The sequence below is a fragment of the Otolemur garnettii genome, unplaced genomic scaffold, assembly GCF_000181295.1.
Source record: "Otolemur garnettii isolate 467f Iridium unplaced genomic scaffold, OtoGar3 scaffold00050, whole genome shotgun sequence".
Taxonomy (NCBI): domain Eukaryota; kingdom Metazoa; phylum Chordata; class Mammalia; order Primates; family Galagidae; genus Otolemur; species Otolemur garnettii.
In genome coordinates, this window is record NW_003852445.1 from 8883856 (window position 1) to 8908443 (window position 24588).

Genomic DNA, 24588 nt, shown 5'->3' on the forward strand with positions numbered 1-24588 from the left:
AGGGGAGAAGGGAGGGTACAAGTCTGGTTACTCTGGTTACAGTGACCCATTTTCAGCATGAGGGGCCTAAGTTTGATCCCAGCGAGGAGGTAGGTCTGAGTATTAAGAGACAGCAGAGCAGTCCCTGGTCAGGTGGGAGAGGTATTTGTAGGAAAATGATAAGGAAAGAAAATATCTGTTCCTTCTTTTCCAGTTCTCTGAAGCCTTCCTGTCCCTCTGCTCTCACTCTCCTACAGAATAATTTTGCCCTTTTATAAGCTTGTCAGAGGCCTATGAAGTGTGGAAGGATTTCATTCCATCTAGGGGGAAGAATGGAAGGGGCAGAGCAAGCAGACCCCTGCCAAGACATAGAATGAGCCCCATGGAAGCTGAAGATAGCCTTTAGATGCTAGAAAACTGAGATCAGGAAGGCTAAAATCTTAACACTCCAGGGGAGTGATGTGGCCAAGATTGCTCTGATAATTGGTGGAGTTGGGGTGAAGTGTGTGAATTCCATCTTTTGATCCATTAACCCTTAATAAAGTCTCATGGATGGTCCCAAAGCAGCATAGCAAGAGTCAAGTCATCTTGCTGGACTTTGAGGTCAATGGTCTCAGGGGACCTGAGCTAGTCTGAGGCCTCTTGTTTCAAGGATCCTGGGAGATGCTGGTTAAAGTGTTTCTGTTTCATAAAGAGTCCTTTGTAAAAAGCCTCAAGTGCCCCAGATGGGGTCGATGCCTCTATGATAAGGTCATATTTGCTGAAGGGTTCTTTGCCGAGGCTGTCACAACTCAGTACAGCCAATGGACAATTCTCCCACAGAAGAAGTGAACTTGAGTTAGAGTCACCATACATCTGAGGAAGACTGGCATGAAACAACACAATAAATGAAAGAACACACACCCAAGGAAACAGAAATAATAAAGCAATATAAAAAGGATTTAAGAGAGAGAAAAACCCCTGGCTAAAATTAGACTGGTGCTGGTCTTAGTGAATAGAACAACTCTCCCCCTTTCTGTAGTCTCCTGCTTGGAGCATGCTCTGGAAGGTACTGGAAACACAATCTGTTTGGGGGCAAGAGACATCCAGTTGCAGCAAAAATTAGGTAGAAGGACAAGAGAGCGCAAACAAAGGTGAAGGATAAATGAACTCAGAAAAAGACAAATGTGAGACAGGCAGAAGGAAGCAGCGGATAAGTAGGAAGACAGGTTGGTTGGGCAAGAAGTAAGTAGAAAGAAAAACAAATAGGCAAAGAACACACAAACAAAGAGGAGAAATAGTCAAGGGGGGAACAGAGACACCAGCAGGCAGACAGGTGCAGTCCTCCACGTCTCACCTTCACTTGACTCTGGATCTGGAAGTTGAAGCTTTCGTTCCACTCTGGGTTTGGGCAGTTCGTGATGGTCCTAGTCCTCAGCTTCTTCTGAGAGGCAGTGGGCAGCCAGAGGCTCACAAAGCAGTCTGTCTGGCTTACTGTCCACAAAAGAGAGGGCCAACAGTAAGCACAAGGAACCAACCCATGTTCAGAGATGAGGGGGAGTGGAGTCTCCCCAGTCTCCTCTGGAGCAATGTTTCATCCCAGCTCCAGGTCCTCTCCAGAGACCTTTGTTGCAGACTGTTGAGAATGTCACAGGCTATAGGTTTCATGGAGGTCCCACTGACCATTCTCTTGGACACAAATGGCCTCTGGGTCTTATCAGAAGCACTCTGGTCTCGGAGTAAACACTTGCTGTCTGAGGCAGTATGGCCACATCATTTTCCCTCTCCCAGCCCCAGTAGTCCATTTTACTTCTTGCCTTAGCCCACGTCACCAGGGAAACAAAAGTAGGGCCTAGCTCTCCCATAGTCTAATGCAAGTTAGCCAAGAAGGGCCTGGGTGGGACAGGGATTGGGTAGCACCAGCTATTTAGTGGGATCTAGGAGCAGGGGCCACCATGCCTTCTAGCTTAATGCCTCAATTGCACACAGCCAGGCTCTTCATACCTATTCTGGTCTCCCAGCATGAAGTTTATGACCCAAGAGACCTTCACAATTGTGGCTTTTTTTTTTTTTTCACTCTAAGTTAGTGGTTCTCAACCTTCCTAATGCTGCGACCCTTTAATACAGTTCCTCATGTTGTGGTGACCCCCAACCATAAAATTATTTTCATTGCAGTTGTGCATCTTTAAATATGGATAACTTGAAAATAAAGAACATGTTGTTACAGGTTTAAAAAAAAATTATTTCATGAAGTAACAACAGACCAAGCAGACCCCTGCCAAGACATAGAATGGGCCCCTGGGAGCTGAAGATAGCCTTTAGATACTAGAAAACTGAGATCAGGAAGGCTAAAATCTTAACACTACTGCTTCATGAAGTAGCAACAAAAATAATTTTATGGTTGGGGGTCACCACAACATGAGGAACTGTATTAAAGGGTCGTGGCATTAGGGAGGTTGAAAACAACTGCTCTAAATGAACAACCCAAGTGTAACGTTGTTGTATGTGTTCTGGAGAAGGGATAAGTTCTTGACCCCAATGGGCCCTCTTCAAATGGAGGAAGGCCCCCTAGGGCTTCTGGTTGGAGCAGCAGAAGGGATAGGGTGAAAAATAGCAGCTTAGCCTGCTTCCGCCTCCATTCTACCTGGGGGAGGGGAGGAAGGATGCCATGACTGCCTTTGTCACTCTCCTGGCAATCTGCCGGGGTGAGTCCAGGGTACACACCGGCTATGTAGAAAATGGTAAAAGTCAGTACAGTTTCCAGTGTCAGAGAGTCCTCCAGAGAGTAAAGCTGGTGTGATGATGGGAGTTCTATAGCGGCAGGACTGATACAAAGTAGTTCATAATTATTATTACGAGTCACCAATGTGAGTGGAACCAGGATCATCCCCTGGGACAGACTTTGTCCAGTGTTGTCACTACACTGAAAGCTTTATCAGAGCCAGTGACTCCAGTTTGCATCAGACACATTCCTGGCTCCTAATTTAATCCCTGATTATCTGGTTAATCTCGGAAGGCTCACCATTCACTGACTTGGAATTTACAGCCCTCTTTCCATTGAATGAAGGTGAGATGACACTATCCTTTAGAATAGATGTCATCATGATCATTTAATCCAGACAAAAAGAATGACCAAAACTCAACAGAATCAAAAGGAAATGATCTCATTGTCCCCACCCACCCTCTCCATTCCCAACCTGCTCCTCCTCACCTCCACTCAGGTGTCCAGGCCAGAAGCCAAGTGTCTCCCTGACTCTCATATTGCATTGATTTGATCCTTTGCATATGTCAAACCTGTCCATGTCTCACCTGCACTGCCACTGCCTTGGTGCAGGCCACCATTATATCTGGAACCACTTTCCAACTGGACTCCCTGCCTCCTGTCTTGCCCCACTCTAATCTTTCTCCCAAGCAAAGCCAGAGGGAGCTTTTTACTATGATAAAAGTAAAACTCCCCAGTTTAAGATCCTTTAGTGGCTCCCCTCTGCCCTTAGGAAGGAGTTCCAACACTCAGCATGGCTGCTTCCACCCAGTCCCCCAGCCCAGCCTCATCTTTCACCCTTTTTAACACCCCACCTGTACCCTTCACGTCTGAGCATAAACACATGTGCAGACACACACATGCACCCACATTCACACATGTACACACATTCATACACACACACACACACACACACACCTGCACACTCTTACTCTAGACTCAGGCCAAACCCAATCAGGTCTCAAAAGGTGCCGCGCTGTCTTGCCTTCAAGCCTTTGCACGTGCTGTTCCTTCTCCCTTCAACACCCTTCCACTCTCCTCTACTTTCACCCATCCTTCTCCTGGCTAGGAACCTTGTCTGGAAGCCCTGCCTGGGTGCTCTCAACTGGGCCAAGTGCCCCCAGGCTCCTCTCCTTCTTGAGCACTCTTGCATTACACTGCCATGGTGGGTCGACTTGTCTGTCTCCATCATACTATGAACACCAAGACAGCCAGGAAAGTGTGTGCCTCTAGCCCTTAGAATGCAGTAGGTACTCACTAGATATTGTTGAATAAATGAATGGATGGACAACCCAACCTCTTGCTCGAGGGCTGTATCAGAAGTATCAAGGGCCTGGATCAAGAAATTCTGGGCTGCGCCACTGCAGATCCTGGTAAGCAGGTCAACTTTGCTGATGGGGAGACTCACCAGAAACCTGCTCAGCCCTCTTGGACCCCTCCTCCTGGGCCTGGATCATTCTCCTCAGCTATGCCTTCTCTACATTGGGAGCCAGCAGGCAGGGGCCGACCTGACTGCACCCTACTAACTCTGCACCATGGTTTGATGGATCCTGTCAAAGCCCTTTCTCCTCTCAGATCAGTTTCCTGTCATCAGTCCATGCCTAAAATTCTCCCCTTAAACTCATAAAATACAATCTCAGTATCTTTGACCCAAGGCTTAAATCTTTAGTTGCAATAAAAATACTCCTAAAAGAGACAAGATTGATCAGACCCTCACTTTCCAAAGCACTGAGTTGCTTTTCAGTTCTTCTAAAGAGAGCAGTTTCCCACATGAAAGGTTGGGAAGGACAGTGTAGCCCAAGGAGGGGATCTTGATGGGGAAGGGATGGTAAAGGAAGGTCAGTGGGGGCCCAGATGGCATCGGGGCAGGCACCATTACCTGGTCATGACTATCATGTTGGCAGTGAGGAATGGTTAAGCAACGGTGACCCAATTCTGAAAATGTCACGGATGACAGGGGATTTCCCAGTGAGAGATAGGTTCTAATCCTGTTCCTCATGCAGTGATAGGAGGATTGGTCATCTGAGTGATATGTCTCTTTTCCTGGAATGTGGGTGGCAGAGCTGGCTCAATCATCTTTCCAGATGTTCAGAACATTGTCTCCCTAATACCTCTGGAGACACCTGCCTAATACCCTTGAGGGGCTGGTTTGGATTTTGTTTTCCCAAGAGGATTAAAAAACTGATAGCTAGGAGGTTTCTAGGCCCAACTGTTGCCCAAGTCAGGTCCAGGGTTCTTTTAGTTATTGATGAGGGATGAGGAGCCAGCCCCGAAACTCTGCGTGTTCACTTCCATTCAGCCATGCAGTAGGCATGACTTCCTTGGAAGCTCAGGCACAGGATCTAAATCGGAGAGCTTAGATTCAAACCAGAAGGGAACAACGGTGGGGCAAGAGTAACCCAGGATTGCAAGGCATCGGAACAGTCTTAAACCTAACCTGGGGAAGGCAGCAATACAGCCTCATCCATGACACTGTGGAGTCCAGACATGATGTGACCAGGGCTGGCACCCCAGATGCCATATAGCCCTCCAATTGTCCCTCAGGGGAAATGAGAAAAACGTAAGCAGCAAGGAGATTCCCAAAGAGGACTGGGTGCCCCCAAAAGGCAGGCTGCATGCCCAAGGGGTGTGTGGGAAGAGGACAAGGAGGCTGTGGAGCGAGACCAAAGTCTGTTACCCTGGCTGCCTGCTCCTGCCCTGCGCCCCATCACCCTCTGACTGACAGGTGTGGCAGGAAGAAGACAGAAGGAAGGGATTCGGCAATGGGCAGGCCTGAGTGCACAGGTGCAGGCATGCAGCGTAGGGGTGTGAGCTAGGGTGACTCGAGGGGCTGGCACAGACACACCTCAAGAGGAGCTGGAGAAAGGTGAGTGTTGCTGCAGGTGTGTGGGAACTGGGTTGTCCTGAGGTGTGGGTGTGACTCTGCCCAGGGAGAGAAATGTCTGAATGACTCTGTGGCATGGGCAAGAAAGCAAAAAAGGCAGCCATGTCCCAGGTCCAGGGAACACTCCATGGCTCCATAGGTCGCTCACTGGTGGACTAAGAAAGCCCTAAGAGGCCCAGGGAGAAGTCCCTGGCCCTCTGGTTAGACATGGTACAGACACAGCCACAAACTGGATGTTTGCTGGGGCATTCTTGCTGGCAGGGCTCTGGACCACTCTGCCTCCAGAGACTCAGGTTGCATTCTGCTTGTTCCCTTTGCTGCCTCCAGGCTAAGAGGCCTCCCTCTCCTGCTCTCCACATTCATCCTGGCAATGCAGTGACAGCTTCCCAGCAAATTCTCAGCCTCTCTGCACCTGCGCTCCAGCACAATTTGCATATGAGCCCTCAGGAAGTCATGCGGGCCCCAGGCCTCTGGATCTCTACTTCTTGTCCCTGTGAGACCCCAGACCCTCATTGGACCCTTCTTGGCTACTCTCAGTCTCCTGTCCTTCTCTGGCTCTAAATTCTGTAGTGATTCTACAGATTGGAACACCATCGTCTATTATTCTGCAGCTGTTTTGGACAGGAATGTCTCCCTTTGTTAACATGTACACTCAGGCTCATGGCTCTGTATCTTCCCTGCCTCTCTCATGCCTCCCGAGTCTTTTGGGATCCCTGTGTCCCTGGAGCCTTTCCAGTTTGGTTACCAGGCGTGAGGCCTGGACACAGAGCTTTCTCCTGTTCAGGGCCAACTTCCTCTCTGCAGAGGCAGGATGAGGGCAGCATGGGGAGGGGCTTTTGGTTCTTCTGCCCTCTTGAAAGCCACCCAAAGACAGGGGTAGGGGAGGATCCTGTCCATTCAGATGGCTTCACCGGCCTCCATGGCCTGGGAACACAGAGTGAGCCAGGAGGAAGGGGAAGTAAGGGCTCCAAGAAAACAGCACCCGGCAAATGTTCACCCCAGGGCCCTGGTGAGTCAAAGCACAACCAGCATCCTGGAGACACACATCTATGATGCTGGGCCACGAAATCAGGTGCTATGGGCTCTGGCATGGCCCCCAGGGCCCGATTTAGGACCCTGTCCTGAGAAGGGCTCTGGGAGTAGGGTGGCAGCTAGCCCCACAATGCCTAAAGGCCTATCCTTCCTCTTCATCCCCAAAGCCCCTAAACTCAGGGAGGAGCAAAGCATCCTCAGTGAGGGTGAAGCTGGCGCTCCTGGAACAGGATGCTAGGAAGGGAGTGGGGAGTAGAGAGTGAGGGGGACAGAGACTCCGAAGCAGGTGCAGGCTGCAGGGGCTGATAGCACCGCCGTTACAGCAAGAGTGAGGGTCCTGGAAAAATGACAGAAGCCCCAAAGTTTGAACTACAATCCACACATAGAACACACATATGTGGACACATGTGCACATGCGTACACACACACACACACACACACACATGCACACACGCACGCGCACACAGACACACCTGACCATTTTCCCAGTTAGTGCCTCTCTCCATCCAGACCCAGTAAACAAAGAAAGGAGGAGAGAGAGAGGAGGGTACTCACTCATATCAGCCTGCCGGACATTTTTCATCCGGATGACTCTCACTGTCAACAGGTGGCATGGAGACAGCCCCTCCTGCAAAATGAGAGGACAGTGGACTCATTCTTCAAACATCATCTCAAGGCCGTTGCCCCTGGAGAGGCTCTCCAGGAGAGACTTTCCTGTCAAGCCTCCCCAGGCTTGCCCACTTGCATTACATCGACACTCATGCTGTTTTGCCGTTGTTTGCTGGGGGAATCTGCCTTCTTTCTAGCCTGGAAGGTTCTGAGAGCCTGTGACCCTGCCTGGCTTTTCAGCTTTGTACCTCCAGTCCCCGCGGCATGCTGATATGCAGAAGCTGCTCAGTAGACCTTTGTTAAAGGAGGGAATGAATGTTTCTGCCCCAAACTTAGAATGGACAGTAATGGCAAGGGAGTCCTTGGGTGTTTCCACTCTCTTTCTTTCTTCGTAGAATAAGAACAAAATAAAGCATCTCCCCTGCTCTCATGATGGGGAGAGCAGGTCAGGCTCTTTTTATTGGCATTCCGCTCCTACCATCCCTTACACAAAGGAAAACCTCCCCTGCCCACCCAGGAGGCAGCTTGCTCAGGAAGCAGGCACGATTCACCTCAGGACCTGGTGAGTCAAGGCATGACCATCCTGGATACACACATCCACGATGCTGGGGCTCAGAGGGGTGAAGACACTGACACGTCTGGACATCTACTCCCCTGAAGCCCTCACCCCGGGTCACACCTGCCTGGTGCTCAACTCTGGCCCAGGACATTTATGTCTTCTCTGCCTGTTGTGCTCCTTCCTGGAACATCCTCTCCCAAGTCTTTCTGGTCACTGTTTCCTTCTCCCCTTAAATAGTTTGCCTCTTGCCTCTTCATCATATCTTGCTAGAGATACTTGTGAAGACTTGACTGGTCTGTGATGATGCACTTGTGATGGCAAAGGCTCAAACAGTCCTTGATGTGAGGACAGGTTCCTGCCAGGTGCCTCTGTAGACTGGAGCCCTGAATTTCCTCCTCCCGCAGCTCCTCATCCTGACAGTTCACACCCTGAGCCCTGCCTGCTTGCTGCTGCTGGCCCTCACTCTGTCCTGTTCCTCTTACAGTCCTGGTTACATTGCGGGCGCCCTGCCCTCGTCTCAAGCACAACCCCGTCAAGTAACCCCCACACCCCACCAAGGCCACCACATCTGGGGCAGTGGGAGTGACTCCCTAAGGCCCAGCCCTGCATTCTGTGAGCCTCAGCCCCACTCATGTCCCCCTTGGACACCAGTACTTTCTGCTTCTCAGATGCCCTGAAACTGCCTCTCCCAGCTGTACTTGCTTCTCTTTATCCCACAGCTGTGAAGTATCATCTCTTCCGCTTACGAGGGACCACAGCTCCCTCCCCAGTTCCTCCTCTGTCCCAGGCCTTAGGTCTGTGGAGCCACTTAATTCTCATCCTCCTCCTTCTCACCCTTACTCTGTAATATTCTGCCCGCCCAAGCTCAGGGCCTCTGCCGTTATTGGTGTGGTTTTTCTCTGATTGTTTCTCTGGAGGATGAACCATCTTCTTTTAGTCCCCTGACATTCAGGTGTTACTTTGGAGTGCCTACTGTGTTCCAGGACCTATTCCAGGGTAAACACAAGGCATGAGGGACAGTGAGGTTAAAGGGAATGGCAGCCGGCGGCCATGATGGGGAGAGTAGGTCAGGCCAGCCACAGGCTCCTGCTGCCAGGGGTTGGGGCCTCTCCCTGGCTCCAGTGGCCTTCTCTCTGCCAATGGCATCTCTGGACTCTGGAAGACTCTTCTGGCTGCTGGGATGAGGGACATTTCCCCTCTGACCCAGCACACTCTGGGAGCTTTAGGCCTGTTCTGTTGTCTTCAGATGTCCTGGTTCTATTCTTTTCCATTCGTGCCTTTCCTGCTTGAATCTCAGGCCCTGAAGCCCTTTCCCTGAGGCTTAGATGAGTCTTTGTTCCTACCTCTTCCCTGCCTGTGCCCATGGTAAAGGCCACTGGACTCTTCTACCCTACCAACTGTCTATATTTACAGAGGCCCCTGAACTGGAGTCCTTGACGTGTCACCCCGCATATTCCACTCTTTGTTGCTTTATACCCTTTTAAGAGGATGCAATTCTTTTCTCTTTAAATAGTATAGGAGTTTGGAGAAAAACATTAATTATGAAGAAATAAAAGAATCCCCCTAATCCCTCCACTCAGAGCCAATCATTTTGATGTATGTCCTTCTAGATTTACCTGGGGCTTAATTCTAATCAGTAATAATAGAGTGATGATACTGGGAAAGCCATGTTATTTAGTCCCTGAGATAGACATGGCAGTAAATCTCAGGGCCTCTTCTTCCCCTCTTCTCCAAAGCTACTTCAAAATCAGAACAAAAGTTAAACTCAAAGCAAGTCTGAAGATTCCTTTGCTTCCTCAAAGCAAGTCTGAAGATTCCTCTGAAATGTTGAATATTTCCATAGTTAATGACTTGCTCTAACAGCATTCTGTGACTTGGGCCAATGGCTACTTATTCTGCTTCTCCAGAACCAGAAGTTTCTGAAAACATGGTCATGACCTTCAGCCAATCAGCCCTGCCTTCCCCTGCATGACAAACCGAGCTCCTCATTTCTCACTCTTCGCCTGAGCAGAGTATGTGTCCTGATCTGGCCTGGTGGGGAGGAATAAGTCAACTTTCATCAGGAGACCAGTTTGGGCAAAAGCCAGACCTTCCTGTATTTTCAGAGGGCAAGTAGATCTGAGTGTGGAGCTCTGGAGGCCTCAGCCTGGGCAGGGGCTAGTCTTGGAAATATTTCGTAGCATCTCAGGGCTCTGAACCTAGGGCCCATGACCCCCTCAGCCATCACAATCCTTCTCTTGCCTCCAGGAGGGGCTAGCTGTGACCCAGCCCAGCTCCTTCAGTGTCTGCTCTGGAAGGGAAGGTGCAGCCATAGCCGACCTCGGGCCCTCACTCCAGGCCGCCTTCTAGGAAAAAATCTCTCCTATCCTCTAACCCCAATACCCTCCAGTGGGGTTGTGTTTCCTCCTGCTCAGTAGCAGCAGTGCCAGCTACCATCTGCCAGATGCCTGTATATGCCAGGTGCTGTCTCTATACTCTGTGTTATCTTGTTAATCCTTAAAATCAACCCACAAAACAATTATTATTAGTCTCATGTTAACAGGTGGAGAATCTGAGGCTAAGTCCTTTGCTGCAGGGCTTTCAGCTAGAATCAGGGGAATCCAATTCTACTCCCTAAGCTAATGTTATAACCACTGCTGTGCTCTCAGCTTACTGGAGAATGCCCCTTGGCCAACATGAAGATGGGTATTGCTTGCCCTCACTCCCTTTTTCTTGGTCTTCCTCTCTTAAAACCAATTTTCCTGAAAGATTCCTTCACCCTGACTCCCTATAAAGCCCCCAAGTAACTCCCAAATTCTGACAGTCCTTCTATTGGCTGTGCGCTTACTGGCTACATTTCTACCATCACATTCCAGACGCCTGACACCTTCTCTCTCTCTCTTGAAATGTCCAGAGCACATTAGAGCTATACAGATCCTCAGAGACGTTCCCATTTTCTAGTAGCCACAGATCGTGCCTTTGGAGCCTCAAAACACACCCTCTAGCTCAGGAATTTTCAGGAGAGACACAATTTTCAGGAGACAGCCACAATTTGCCAGCACAGAATTAGAGCCAGAAGGGGATTTGAGAGACATCCCAGAGGGACCTTGCTGCGAGGAAGGCAGCAGGAAAGTGGGACTTGTGGCTGGGGCCCAGATGCATTTCAGGAACCAGGGCTACAAGAAATCACCTTCTTGGATTAAAATGAATGTACATATTTTGCCTCTGATATAATCACCTCACTTGGAGCAGTGCTAGAGATAAGCAAAAATTCATAGCCCCAGAGGTAATTGATATGCAGTAGAAAGATGTGATAAAGGCAGGGTGCGGGGGTGCACACCTGTAATCCTAGCACTCCAGCGGCTGAGGCAGGAGGATCGCTTGAGCTCAGGAGTTCAAGACTAGCCTGAGCAAGAGCAAGACCCCATCTCTACTGGAAAAGAAAAAAAAACAAAAACAGGAAGAAATTAGCTGGGCATGGTAGTGGATGCCTGTAGTCCCAGCTAGCTGGAAGACTAAGGCAAGAGAATGGCTTGAATCCAGGAGTTTGAAGTAGCTGCAAGCCAGGCTGACGCTGCTACAGCTCTCTAGCCTAGGTGACAGAATGAGACTTTCAAATAAGAACAAAAAAAAAGCTCGGCGCCTGTGGCTCAAGTGGCTAAGGCGCCAGGCACATACACCTAATGTGGCAGGTTCGAATCCAGCTGAGGTCCAACAAACAACAATAACAGTTGCAACCAAAAAATAACCAGGCGTTGTGGTGGGCACCTGTGGTCCCAACTACTTGGGAGGCTGAGGCAGGAGACTGGCTTGAGCCCAGGCTCAAGGAGGTTGCTGTGAGCTGTGATGCCACAGCACTCTACTCAGGGGGGATAGCTTAAGGCTCTGTCTCAAAAAAAAAGAAAGAAAGAAAAAGAAAGAAAGATGAGCTAGAACAAAGTGCAATATCTGTGACTACACAGATGGGGACCAGAGTCTGGTGAGGTTATGGCGCCCAAGTTCGCAGGGTTGCTGATGGTGTGGTAAGGGTCAATACTTCAGGTATTTGGATAAGCCTGTCCCTAGAACAGGATGCCCTAACTGGGATTGAGTATCAGGGTGGAAGTGAAAATATTAACAGGCATGGCCAGCACCATGCCAACGGGGCTGCAGCCCTGACACAGAGACAGACACCAATCCTTTCATTCATGGGGACATTGGAGGGCCCTGGGGTAAGGACTAGGGAATACTCGCAGGCTTGGAGTTCAAGGCAGGAACTGTTTAGCAAACAGCACAGAGTTATATGGTATTTAGCTACTTCTAACCACCAGTACAGCTGTCCAGGGAGGACAGGCTGGACGGCAGGTTTCTGGGAAGCCATGTAGGAGAGAGGGCCCTGCTGCTGAGGCTGTACACGAATATGTCCCAGTATCCTCCCTGGTCTTGGGCTCCGTACTCCCCTTGACACCCACTTGGGGGGCGGCCCCTTGAATCTCAGGACTGGCAAATATGCAATCCAATGGTGCCTCTTTTCCATCCCCGATTTTATGGATCTGACTGTTGGCGGGAAGGGAGTGAGGAACTGAACGTATTACTCTTCTCTGGTGTGCGGGGCCCTGACTGCACTCATGTGCTTCATGTGGAGGAAGGCACTGTTATCCCTGCTTTACAGAGGAGAAGATTGAGTTTAGAGAGATTACATCTCACCCAGGCTCATGCAGACCAGGAGCGGCAGAGCCAGGGCTCAGCGCAGGTGTCCCATGCTGCCCTATGCAGGGGCCAGTGTGCCCCATCTGTCCGGAGGTCAGCACCAATTCACACACCAGCTAGTAGCCTGTTCCAGCTCATGCACCAGTCAGATTGGTAGCAGAGGCTGGAGTAAAAGCCCTCAGCTCCCAAGTTGGGGCTCTCTCCACACCTCAAGAGTCTCGCTGTTACCACAAATCAGCCATAAGAATATTGGGTCACAGAAGCAATCCCAGGGTCAGGCTCCTGGGAGGGAGTGGAGCTGGGGGAGGGCCTGACAACTACGTCTCAGTGGTGGCCCACCCTGGACCAGACATGCCCTCACCAGATGCTCCCATGAGGTCTAGGGTGACTAGAGAGAGGGGAAGGCAGATCCTGGGAAGCCTGCAGGAACTCTCCTCCCCAGGGCTTCCCAAGGCAGGCCTGGCAGGTGATGCCGCCTCTTCTCCTCGAGGAGCTGGGCGTAGCCACCGGTTCCTTGCAACACCTGCGCTGGGGCTTAGACCAGCCTGGTGCTCCCTTCCAGGGTGTATGGGCCCTCCCCAAAAGTAGACTACTGGGATGGGACACGATGGGACCTCAGAACATGTCTCAGACCAGGGATTGCCTGGGAGGAGCAGCTATGGCTGTTTTCCTTATTATCACCCAGGCTAGGTGAGTGGTCAGGGCAAGAAATTCTAGCACTGAGTGACAGGGACCCTCCAGGGCCTGACAGTGACAGGCACAGTTGATAGAAGAACTCCTGGAGTACTCAGCTCCCAACTGCTTCAGCCTTGACTATAAACCCAGGTGGGTGGCTTTGAGGTTGATAGTGACAGATTGGCAATGCCACTATTTCTCACTACATAACACACCATACACTCACACAGCATGAAAGTTTAGACCATTATAGGGTTAATGCCTGCTTGCCACTAAGGACTGGCCCAATGTGGATCCCCTGGCAGTACTGAACATTGTCTACCCAGGGTACCTGCCTGGCCCCAGATGGCCCTGAGCCACTGTGTGTACCCTGTGGGGCTTGACGGTACTCTCAGCTAGGTCATCCATCCAGGAGCCCTGCACCCCAGGTGCTAGCTAGAGGCTGCCCAAGCCAAGATCCCTGGAGCATGCAATGCTCACTGATCCTCCCTGAGGCCTGTCTCCTGCCTTAGCCCTCCATCCCTACCCCTCGCCTCCTGGCCAGGCTTCCCTGGCCCTCAGCCTCTGGCCCCAGCTTCCCAACACTGCTCCCTCACCTTCAAGGCACAGTTGGCCGAGGGCCTGCTGTCTTCTGCTTGGCATGGGTCTGGCAGGTGGTGGGGGACCCAGGCAGGCATCTGCCTCTGGAGCATGGCGGCAGCTCTCCAGCTGGGTGGCAAGATCAAGAACTTATACTCTGACTCAGAGCTCCACCCTCCTGGCCAGCAGTGGCTGGCATTGTCCTAGGAGTGGTTAAGGTGTGTAGAGAAATGGGGTACCGGATCTAGTCTCTTACTATCAGGGAAGCAGAAGTCTTCAGATCTTGGAAATTCAGGGTCCAGCAGGGGCTCTGACCCTTGGAGTCAGCAGTCTGCAGCCCCCAGAAACTCAGAATGACCAGGCTACCCAAGAGGATAGCAGGTGGTAAGAAAAGGATGCTGGACCCACACAGCTGTAGGATGAGGTCAGCCGTGATTTGAGAAAGCCCTGTCTCGTCAGCTTGTAGGGATCATGATTTATAAATGCTCCGCTGGGAGGATGGTGACCTTCCACACTCGGTATCAGAGGAAGTGCAGGCAAGGGACTTCATAGGAGGCAGGGACAACAGTCAGGGCGTCCAACGTTAGAGGGTGAAGAAAGGAAATAAATGCCTGAATCCTTGGAGAGAAGATGGTTGAGGGCAATGGCCCCTGCCCCCCACCTGGGAGGCCAGGTGGAGAGAGGGTGTGCCCAGTCCTGCCTGGTCCCAGGCAGCTTGAAGGATGTGCCCGCCCCACCCAGATGATTCCTATCTCTGGCCTGGTGGCTGGCTCACTCGGGGGCCTGACAAGGCGGCTTTTCGCATGTTCGGCTGCCCGACTCTGCAGTGGGAGTTTCCTGCCCAAGCTATTGCCTGGGGCCCCACAACCGGCTTTTCTGGACCACAGATAGAAGTAATTTTGTAGAACTGAGGGTGAGATCTGAACACAGGGCAGACTGGGCCCAAATTTAGGGATGGATCCTGGTTGGTGAGATCTCCAAGATCTCTTCATGTGCCTGAGCCTCCAGGGACCCTCCCAGCTTCCTTCCTTGCCTTTTACCCCAGTGCTAAGGACACAGACTCTAACCCACAACCCTTAGCAGACTCCACAATTCAGTTGAGTTCACACACATAGTAAGCACCTACTATATACAACCACTAAGACGTTTCTGTTGCTGACGGTCTGGGTGGGGAGACAAATGCATCGGACCCCTGAGAGGCTCAGAGACCCAAGTCTCCCTGTGGTGACAAGGGGCATCTTAGAAGGATCAGTATAATTCCTTCATATTTGTGAAGGTCCGGCACACAACTAGCAGCTGGCTACGGGACACAGACGATGGAAAGTGGATGCCAGCTGGGGATCCATTGGGAAAGAGTGGATCCAAAAAAGCTTCATGGAGGAGCTGGCACCTGAATTGTTCTTTAGAGGAAGGACAGGATTTCAACAGCTAATGACTACAGGGAACAGCATCCTAGGAGGAAGGAAAATCCTGGACAAGGGCAGGAAGGCCAGAAAGCAGAGTATGCTTAGGTACGCAAGTGGTCTGGAGACTGAGCAGTGGGTTGTGTGGGAGGAGACACGGGGGCGGAAAGTGGGACACAGGGCTGGAAGAAGCTGGGCAGAGAGAAGGGAGGCTTTGTGAAGGAACAAATCAGGAAAGACAGATTTGGGCCCAATAATCATGGCCTTAGAAGGCCATGCTTTAAATTTGGTCTATTCTCTACTGGTGGGGAGCCATTGATGGTTTTTTTAAACAGGGGAGTGACATGATCAAAGACAAACTTTAAGAGGGTAAAGGTGATTCCTGTTGAAGCAGGGGGCCAATTAGGAGGGGAGGTGGGACTCATCTAGGATACTGGAAATAGGCTGGGAAGTTAGGAAATGAAAGGGGAGATAGAAGCCAGAACAGTATGAGCTAATTTCAAAAATTGCTGTAGCAACCCAGCCCACAACACTGCACTGTCCTGGAAGTTAGGGGGCCTCATCTGTCTCTCCATTCCCTCAGTTCTCCACTTTTCCCAGTCAAATAGGCCCAGGGCAAGCCCCAAACACCAGGGAATTCCTCAAAGTCTGGTATTTGGTCCTTTTGTCAATGAAGCTCAGCCACAAACCCTCCCCTCCACTGCCACCCATTCCCAGCAGTGCCTGGAAATCTAGGTCTCCAATCCTTGTATCTCCTCACTGTCCATCCACTTGTCAAGAGCAGGGCCTCGACTTGGTCATTTTAGCTGAATTAAATCAAATTGAGTAGGAGGCTTACAGGAGGTGGGGTGGAAGCTTCTTTCTCTGTGCGCACCTCTGTGGTACCTCGAACCAAGGTGGGGGTCAGTGCAATCTTGAATTAAACACACCAACCTACTAGTAAGTATTTACTGACCACGTGCTGTGTGCCTAACTCTGTGCTCACCGCACAGAGTGGGATCTAGCAGGAAACAACAAAGAATTTATTATTAGGGAAGGGAGAAGAGGGGCTGAATTCAAGCATAAATTGTCTGGGGTAGACTCTAAAGGGGGCAGGAGAGGAGCAGAGGACTCTGGGGAGAGTGGAAGTGGGCTGAGAAGGTGATAAGGGGTATCAGGTAGAGAGCAACATCCCTACGACAAGCAAGGGGTGCTGAAAACCCCTTTTTCTTTCCTTTTTTTTTTTTTGAGATAGAGCCTCAAGCTGTCACCCTGGGTAAAGTGCCATGGCATCACAGCTCACAGCAACCTCCAGCTCCTGGGCTCAAGCAATTCTCTTGCCTCCGCCTCCCAAGTAACTGGGACTAAGGCACCGGTCACAATGCCTGGCTATTTTTTGGTTGCAGCTGTCATTGTTTGGCGGGCCGGGCTGGATTTGAACCTGCCAGCTCAGGTGTATGTGGCTGGCGCCTTAGCTGCTTGAGCCGCAGGTGCCGAGCCTGAAAACCCCTTTTTCATCTCATACAGTGGGAGCCAACAATTGCTGCTCCGTGTCAGGTCCCAGGGTCCCCTTCCAATCCCTACCCCGTCTCTTCTATATGGAAATTCTAAAGCTGTCTCTGCAAAAAGATGAGGGAATCAGGTTCCTTTCCACCCAGCACCTGCTCCTCCCCATGAGCGGGGAGCCTCACCAGCTCCTCAGAGACCCCCAGCCTGCTGGGTCCCAGCCTGGCAGCTGTTTCTGCACAGGCGTCTGACTCCAGCTGTGGCTCCAGGCCTGTTAACCGACTCTCACTAATAGGGTGACCAGGAGCTGTCTCGGCCAGCAGCCTCTTGGCCTCAGATAACCAGAAAGGTATGTTCCTCTCAGCAGCTCAGCTGACACTGCTCCTCTATGGACCCGGCCAGGATGTCTCCTCACCTGTCCTCACTCAAGAGGCCTTAGGTGCCTGTCTCTTCCTTCTCACCCCTACGCAGCATCTGTCCCTCAGCCTCCTCTCTGGGTCTCACGGCCAGTGAGCTTTGTGACCACCCATTCAACCTCTTGGTCTCCTGCTCAAATGCACCTTACGCTTTCCCTTCTTTGCCAACAAACTCTAAGATGGCTGCTTTCTGTGGTGTAGCAGGCCATACAGCTCATGGAGAGAAGCAGCAAGAATTGAGCTCAGAACACTCTGTAATTATAAGAAACACCAGTAACAGCTCCATAATGTTTTGACTATAGTCCAGAAAGTAGAAGGGAAGAGGAGAGAGAGGGGAGGGGATGGGGATTTGAGAGGAGGGAGGGCATTTTGGGGGACCTCACCTAATGTGCATGATACAATGGTACATCTCACAACTATTTAGAATATGAGTATATACAAAAATAAAATAAAAGAATATGAATATAATTATGATGGATGTATTACTTAGTTCAATATAAGCATTTCACATTGTATACCGAAGCAGTACCCTGAACCCCATAAATGCATCAATGTACAAAGTTATGATTTAATAAAAAAAATAAATGGGATTACATTTTGAAAAAAAAGAAACAGCTTGGTAATGTAACACCTTGGTGATAAGGGCATGGGAAAGGGATTCGGCGCTCCTTAACACAGAGCTCGGGAGACTAGAACATCAATGCTTGGCAGTCTCCACACCTGTGGTGCAAACAGCCACAGGATCACGTCTATAAATAGCTGCAGGAGCTGTAAGGCTGGAGGCATTCGTGTTTTTTCTTTCACGGACTTGCTCACTCTAATTCTTTTGCTCCTGCTTGGAGGGGCTCTGCCCCACGCCCTTCTAAGAAGACGGCTAAGATTTACTCTCTTACTGTTTCTCTCCCTCGAAGACTCTCTCTCTCCCCTTGGCTAAGACGAATAGCCCTCAGGCACCTAAGGGGAGTTATTCCTGAGCAAGATAGTGCAGCGGTCAGCATCCAGACAATAGATAAGCTGGGGCCAGAGACCTGTCCAGTCCCGGCCCTGACACTGTTGGGAGGGAATGGGGAAGGTGATGTGGATATAGGAAAATAGCACCCAACCAACACAGTTAGCCAGGGACCTCCAAGGACCAATGATGGGCTGACTCAGCTCTCTGCACCTCAAGGGAGACTTTTTCCTCCAGTATTTTCCTCGTCCAAGCCATTATCTCCACTTATCTCAACTCCCATATTAACCTGACGGATCTCCCTGCTTCCCCTCTTGCTTTCCTAGAAGCCATCTTCTATATAGTAACAGTCATCTCTTAAGAACACAATCTAGATGGCTCGGCACCCGTAGCACAGTGGTTATGGTGCCAGCCACATACACCAAGACTGGTGGGTTTGAACCTGGCACGGGCCAGCTAAACAACAATGATAACTGTAACAAAAAAATAGCCAGGCATTGTGGTGGGTGCCTGTAGTCCCAGCTACTTGGGAGGCTGAAGCAAGAGAATTGCTGAAGCCCAAGAGTTTGAGGTTATTGTGAGCTGTGATGCCACAGCACTCTACCGAGGGTGACAAAATGAGACTCTGTCTCAAAACAAAACAAAACAAAACATAAGTTAGATCATGTGATGGCCCTAATTAAAACCTGTCTGCGGCTTTTGATGGCTCTGAGCTCTTGCCATGGCTCTGCAAGACCTTGCATGGTTTGGCTGCTCGTGGTCCAAGTTCCAGCTGCACTAGACCTCCATGGACTGATCATGCCAAATTCTTTCACATGTCAGGGATTTTGCACTATCGCTCCCTTGCCTACAGTCCCAAGCCCCCACTCTGTGCATGGCTGGCTCTGTCTGATCTGTCGTGGCTCTGCGCAGATGTTGTTTTCCCCAGCAGCCCCTCCCTAGCAACCCTCTCGCACACCTACTTGCTCTGGTTATTAATTTAATTTAATGTATCACATCTTAAATGACCTTGTTTTCTTATTCTTTTAGCCTTTTTCTAGCAGACCTTAACACTTTTAAGGGCATGGACATTGCTTGTCTTGTTCATCAACTGGGAACACCTAATGCCCACCAGTTAGGACAGATGGCTAGATTAGTTATAGCACACAGGAACATTACACAGATGTCAACAAGCACAAAGTGGGCTTGGTGCCTGTAGCTCAGTGATTAGGGTGCCTGCCACATACATGGGTTGAAACCCAGCCTGGGCCTGCTAAACAACGACAACAACAAAAAATAGCCAGGCAATGTGGCGCGCACCTGTAGTCCCAGCTACTTGGGAGGCTGAAGCAAGAGAATCGCTTGAGCCCAAGAGTTTGAGGTTGCTGTGAGCTGTGACACAACAGCACTCTATGGAGGCAACATGTGAGACTGTGTCTCAAAAAAACAAAAACAAGCACAAATGAGCTCACATTTATTGAATGTTGACCAAACGGCAAGGGCTGGTCTAAATATTTTATATTGCCTGTGAAGTCGATACATTATTATCTCATTTTAAAGAAGAGGAATTGAGTCCTAGAGAGGATAAGGACCTTGCTCAAGTTCACGATGGTAGTTGCCAGAGCTGTGACACTAGTCAGTCTGGCCTGGAGCTTGTGAATTTAACATGCTGCCTCTCAGGAGATGCACAGATAACCATGTAGAGAGAGCTACTCTCCCAGAGAACTGAGATTCTGCATTGTGTTTTTAACAGCTTATTCTATGTTCCAGTGTTCCTTGATAAATAAAAATCAATTTCCTGAAACAAACATGTAAGTAAACACAACTTTCACAATACAAAGTGAAATCAGCATTATAGTCCTCTGGGGGAGCAGGAAATTTAAAGAAGAGCAACCACTGAAGTTAATATATTGAGATGTCTCAGGACTTTCGGCCAACAAACTGGTCACGATTCTATCTCACGATGATGAGATACAAAGCAAGTATAAATATGACAAGAAAGGGCCTTGACCTCATCGTAGGTAAGGTTTGTATTCTTAGTGTCATGGATGCATCAGGCTCGGGAATATTTTCCGCCCTTCTTCCTTATCTTTAGAAGAAAATGTTGAAGGCAAGCTTAGTGTTTTTCTCAAATCACTTGGGTCCACAACTCAGTGTTTCTCCGTCTCAGGCATGAAGTTCCTACTGTGAAAACCTGTGGCCTCTGGCTTCATCCAAATGGCAGGCTTTATTTTCCTGCCCCCCAACTCTCTTGCTCACATAGCAACTTTTGCATGTGTCTTTTGCATACTGAGCTTACTCCTTGTCATTAGTCACCCTGGTGAGGATGACACTTTCATTGTCTCAAGGTTGGTTGAGCACCATACGGTGGTTAAGGGTCTGGAATTGGAAGGTTAATAGACCTGGGTTTGCACCCTGGTTCTGTTATATCTTATGTTATAGGTGCATGGGCTTGGCTAAGTTTATCTCTCTAGGCCTGAGTTTCTCTAGTTGTAAAAAGGGAAGAATAATAGTTCCTATATCATAGGGTGATTGTCAAGATGAAATGAGATAAAGGACTTAGAGCGTGGCTAGCAATTAGCTGACTCTTAGTGATGGGTTCAGTATAAGTGGTGTGGTCCTTAGTACAGTAACATCAGGGACAAGATGTCATCCCAGCCCCAACCATCTCACAACCGAAATTGGGTAAAACAGGAAGGTCACACAAATGGTCTAAGGATGATTGTGTCACATAAGGGGAGAGATGTAAAGCATGGCCCCTCAGGGCTGGAAAAGAGGCTTTCTGGAGGAGGAAGAATTTGAACTTGCCTTCAAAGGAAGGGTATGGACTCAGCACATGAATAGGAGAGGAAGAGCATTTTTGTCAGGTGAGGCAGCATGGGCAAAGGTATGACGGCTTGGACAGGAGATTAAGGAGACTCCTGGACAGTGAGCGAAAGAATCACTATCTTCCCTTGGCAATAGTGACTCATGGAAGATTTTAGAGCAGATAGTATTTAAGAAAGAGAACAAGTACTGTCCCTATGAGAACAGGTAACCACCAGCACTGTGTGGTGAGTGAGCTGATGGCGAGTGTGTTTCCCTGGGGCAAGTGTAGCCGGCAAAGGGCCCTCACCACCGCCTTTCCCTCTTCATCCTCAAGGAATGGGCCCTGTATCCAGTCACAGCAAACGCACCACAGGCTCCCTGTGTGGGGCAGACTTCACCTCAGATTCTGTGGCTGTTACCTGGGCCCTGAGGGGATGGCGCTGAGGAAAGATAAATCTGTGTGTCTGTCCTTTGAGGAGGACAAGGAGTCTGCCTGTGAGCGGTGGAGGGAAATGCAGGACTGGTGGGAGGCCAGGCTACAGGCCACGTTCATTTCTTCATAGCTGAGTTCTGCTCCTTCTACGTTGAGTTGCCCCATCGCTTTTTGCAGGTAGGTCTTCCCCCTCCTCCTCCAGCCCAGGTAACCTCTTATCTGCTTCCTCTCACTGCATATCAGATGTCTTTTCTAGAGTTTCACATAGATGGAATCATACAGTGCTTGCTCTTTCATGGATTGCTTTTGTTTAGCATGAGGTTTTGAGATGTGCCTGGGTCGTGTGTGTCACAATTTCATTCTTTTTCATTGCTGTATAATATTCCATTGCAAACCTGTCACAACTGGTTTATCCATCAGTTGAAGGGTGAAGTTGTGTACAATGTTTGGCAATTATGAACAGAACTGCTATAAATGTTTGCACGCTGGTGGTTTTTGTGTAAATATACATTTTCATTCTTTTGGCTAAATACCTAGGAGTGGAGTGGCAGGCTGGGTCTGAGTGACTTTTTACAGAGTGATGCCTTACCTGGGCTCCTGGGACGAGCCCTGCCCTCTCGCAGAGCCTCTTCTTGGCACTTTCCCATTTTCCCTCTTCTCTCTCATTTTCCTCTCCTCTCCCCACCCTCCTCTTTCCCCTATTGGCTTCCTTTCTGCCTTCCTGACCTCTCCTGCCAAGCCCCTGGGTTCTTTCACGGAGGGGTAGTTGTGACAGGTAGCCCTCACTTTTGCTTGGCCTTAGACCAACTGACCGTGAACACCCCACTAGACTCCACCAAGTCTCTCGGCATCAGCTCCTCAGCCAGGGCACCTCTGGGAGACCCCAGACTTCACGGGGAGAGGGCCGAAGAGGACTTCCAGCAAGCTCAGCTCTTGGATACTTGGCAGGGCTGGGTTGGTCCTGGTCCCTTTGGTTTTTGTTGTTGTTGTTGTTGTTTGTTTTGTTATGTTTTTGAGATGGAGCCTCAAGCTGTCCCCCTGGGTACAGTGTCATGGCATCATAGCTCACAGCAACCTCCAACTCTTAGGCTTATGCAATTCTCTTGCCTCAGCCTCCCAAGTAGCTAAGCCACCACAATGCCTGGCTATATTTTGGTTGTAGTTGTCATTTTTGTTTGGCAGGCCTAGGCTGGATTTGAACACACCAGCTCTGGTGTATGTGGTTGGTGCCTTAGCTGCTTGAGCTACAGGCGCCGAGCCTGGGTCCCATTGTTTTAAGAATCATGTCATGGTTCTAGTCTACCCCATTCACTGGTGCTATCTTTTCACCAACTTTGGTTCCAGCCAAGATCCAGCAGAAGAAAATAATTTGCCACTGGTTCCATTTGGTTCGAGTTCCTCAGAGCCCCTCCCCATTTCCCAGGGCAGGAGGCATGGGAAGGGGGCAATGCCAGGCCTGGGAGGGCCCAGACCATCTTCAGATCAAGTCCTGGATTTGATAGGGACAGCACAGCATTGGCTCCCTGGGTTTCCAGGCCAAGTGCATGCTTAGGAAGGCAGTGTGGAGTGGTAGGCACAATGCCAGACTGGGACTGGGAGGTGTGGGCTCCAGTTCCAGCTCTGCTGTGTGACACAAAACACCCCCCACCCTGGGGCCTATCTGTAAAATGAGAGGTTGGGTTGCCAGAATCCCCCAAATGGGTCCTGGCATCTGTGTGTTTTCATCACCTCGGATGGGTCTCAGACACATCAAACAGGTGGCCTCAGAGTCTGTTCTTGCTGTTGACTTCTGGGGTCTGGCTTGCCTGCCTCCTGCTGCCCAGAGAGGCCACTCCACGGCAGTGAGAGTAAAATGGTCATTTGAAGGTCCTTCAGCATGAGATGTGACGAAGACACCAGACTAAAAACAGCATGTTTGATGTCAGAAAGGAGGAATGTGGTCGGAAAGAGGGAAAAGTAACTGAGGACAGGCTGGTGTTTAGTTTGGGGGGGGGCAGGCCTCTAGGGGAGGGCATTTAGGGTGTGTGAAGAGAGCGCTATTGGCCTGTCCTCAGTAGGATCCAGGGCTGGTGACTCTACTAACCCCGTTCTCTGTGTGTGTGTGTGTGAGAGAGAGAGAGGGTGTTGTATGAGAGAGTCGCTGTTGTGTGAATGTGTACTGTGTGAGTGTGAGTTGTATGAGTGTGGGAGTATAGGCCATGTGTGAGTATGTGCATTGTTTGTCCGTGTGTGTTGGGTGTGTGGTGTCATCTGTGTTTGTGTGTGCTGTGTGCTGAGTATGTGTGGGCTGAGTGTGTGTTGTGTGTCTGTGTGTGCTGAGTGTGTGTTGTGTGTCTGTGTGTGAGTGCTTGGGAGAGTAATACTCACATGCTCTTCCCTGTGCTCAGATCTTTAGGAGGAAGAAGAGACCTGAGCGCTAGCTGGAGAACAAACTCCTGTTGCACCAGACTAGACTCAAGTCACCAGCCCCCCTGCCGTGTGACCCTAAGGGCCCATTTCTAACTGTCCCAGTGAACTTCAGCCCTGCTTGCTCTGTGGACCCAGGATGAGTATAAGCCTTGTAGCTGGTCCGGGTAAAATGCCCTGGGGAATTTTTTTTAAAAAATAATATTTAGTTGTTGTCAAGTTTCAAATTAAAAATTTTGCAACAAAGAAATGGAGGACTGGCTGACCTGGCTCTTGGGACAAGGTGAGGATTCCCAGATTCCCAGAGGGCCTTGGCCTGCCCCTCCCTGCCCTCCCCAGCTGCCTGCCCCTCCCTGCCCTTCCCAGCCTCTTCTCTGGCCAGCTAGGGACTGGAGGCTCCAGGGCCTGCATAGTGAGCTCAGGGCCTGGCCTGGAAAGGCGAGATGACTAGGTCTGTAGATGCCAGGGCCTGGAGGAGGCAATGGGGCCAAGGGCATTGGGTGGCCCTTGGGCTGACTCTGCGGTGGGGGGTTGTGGCAGAGCCAGGGCCCGGATGAGGCTGAGATGCCGGTAACCCCAGCTCAGTGGTCAGAAGGGGGGCTGTGAGGAGCAGGAGAGGAACAGAGCCACTACCTGGAACTGTCCCCTGCTGGCCTCAGGTGGCTAGGGAAATAGCCCCCTGCTGCTGGCTGGGCCCTCCGGCCCTGGTCAGGGTGGGCCTGGAGGGGCATAGGAGCTGGCGACCCTGTAGGGTGTCTCCTTCTGCTCCGGTGCTTGTAGGCATGGGGTGGGCTGGGGGTGGGCTGGGAATACAGGGGTTCTGGTTCTCTTTCTGTGGAGGTAGAAATTCAGCAGGAAGGACCCTGGGCAGGGTCAAAGAGTGCAGACCTGACCCCCGTTGTACTTGCCTCAGCCCTCAGCCACTCTTTAATGCAAACAATAACCAAAGACTCATGTGAGAGTGACTAACCATCCGACTTACCC

The 24588-nt window shown here is 50.3% G+C and overlaps 1 protein-coding gene across 1 annotated transcript in view; it reads right to left on the minus strand.

Annotated features, from left to right (window-relative positions):
- Positions 1-24588, minus strand: part of PLA2G4E (phospholipase A2 group IVE) — a 60281-nt gene that overhangs the window by 20840 nt on the left and 14853 nt on the right. Inside the window, exons 2-3 of the mRNA XM_003791749.2 lie at positions 7191-7263; positions 1316-1452 (exon numbers count right to left, since the gene is read on the minus strand). Coding sequence (XP_003791797.1) covers positions 1316-1452; positions 7191-7263 — 210 coding nt within the window. The remainder of the gene's footprint in view (positions 1-1315; positions 1453-7190; positions 7264-24588) is intronic.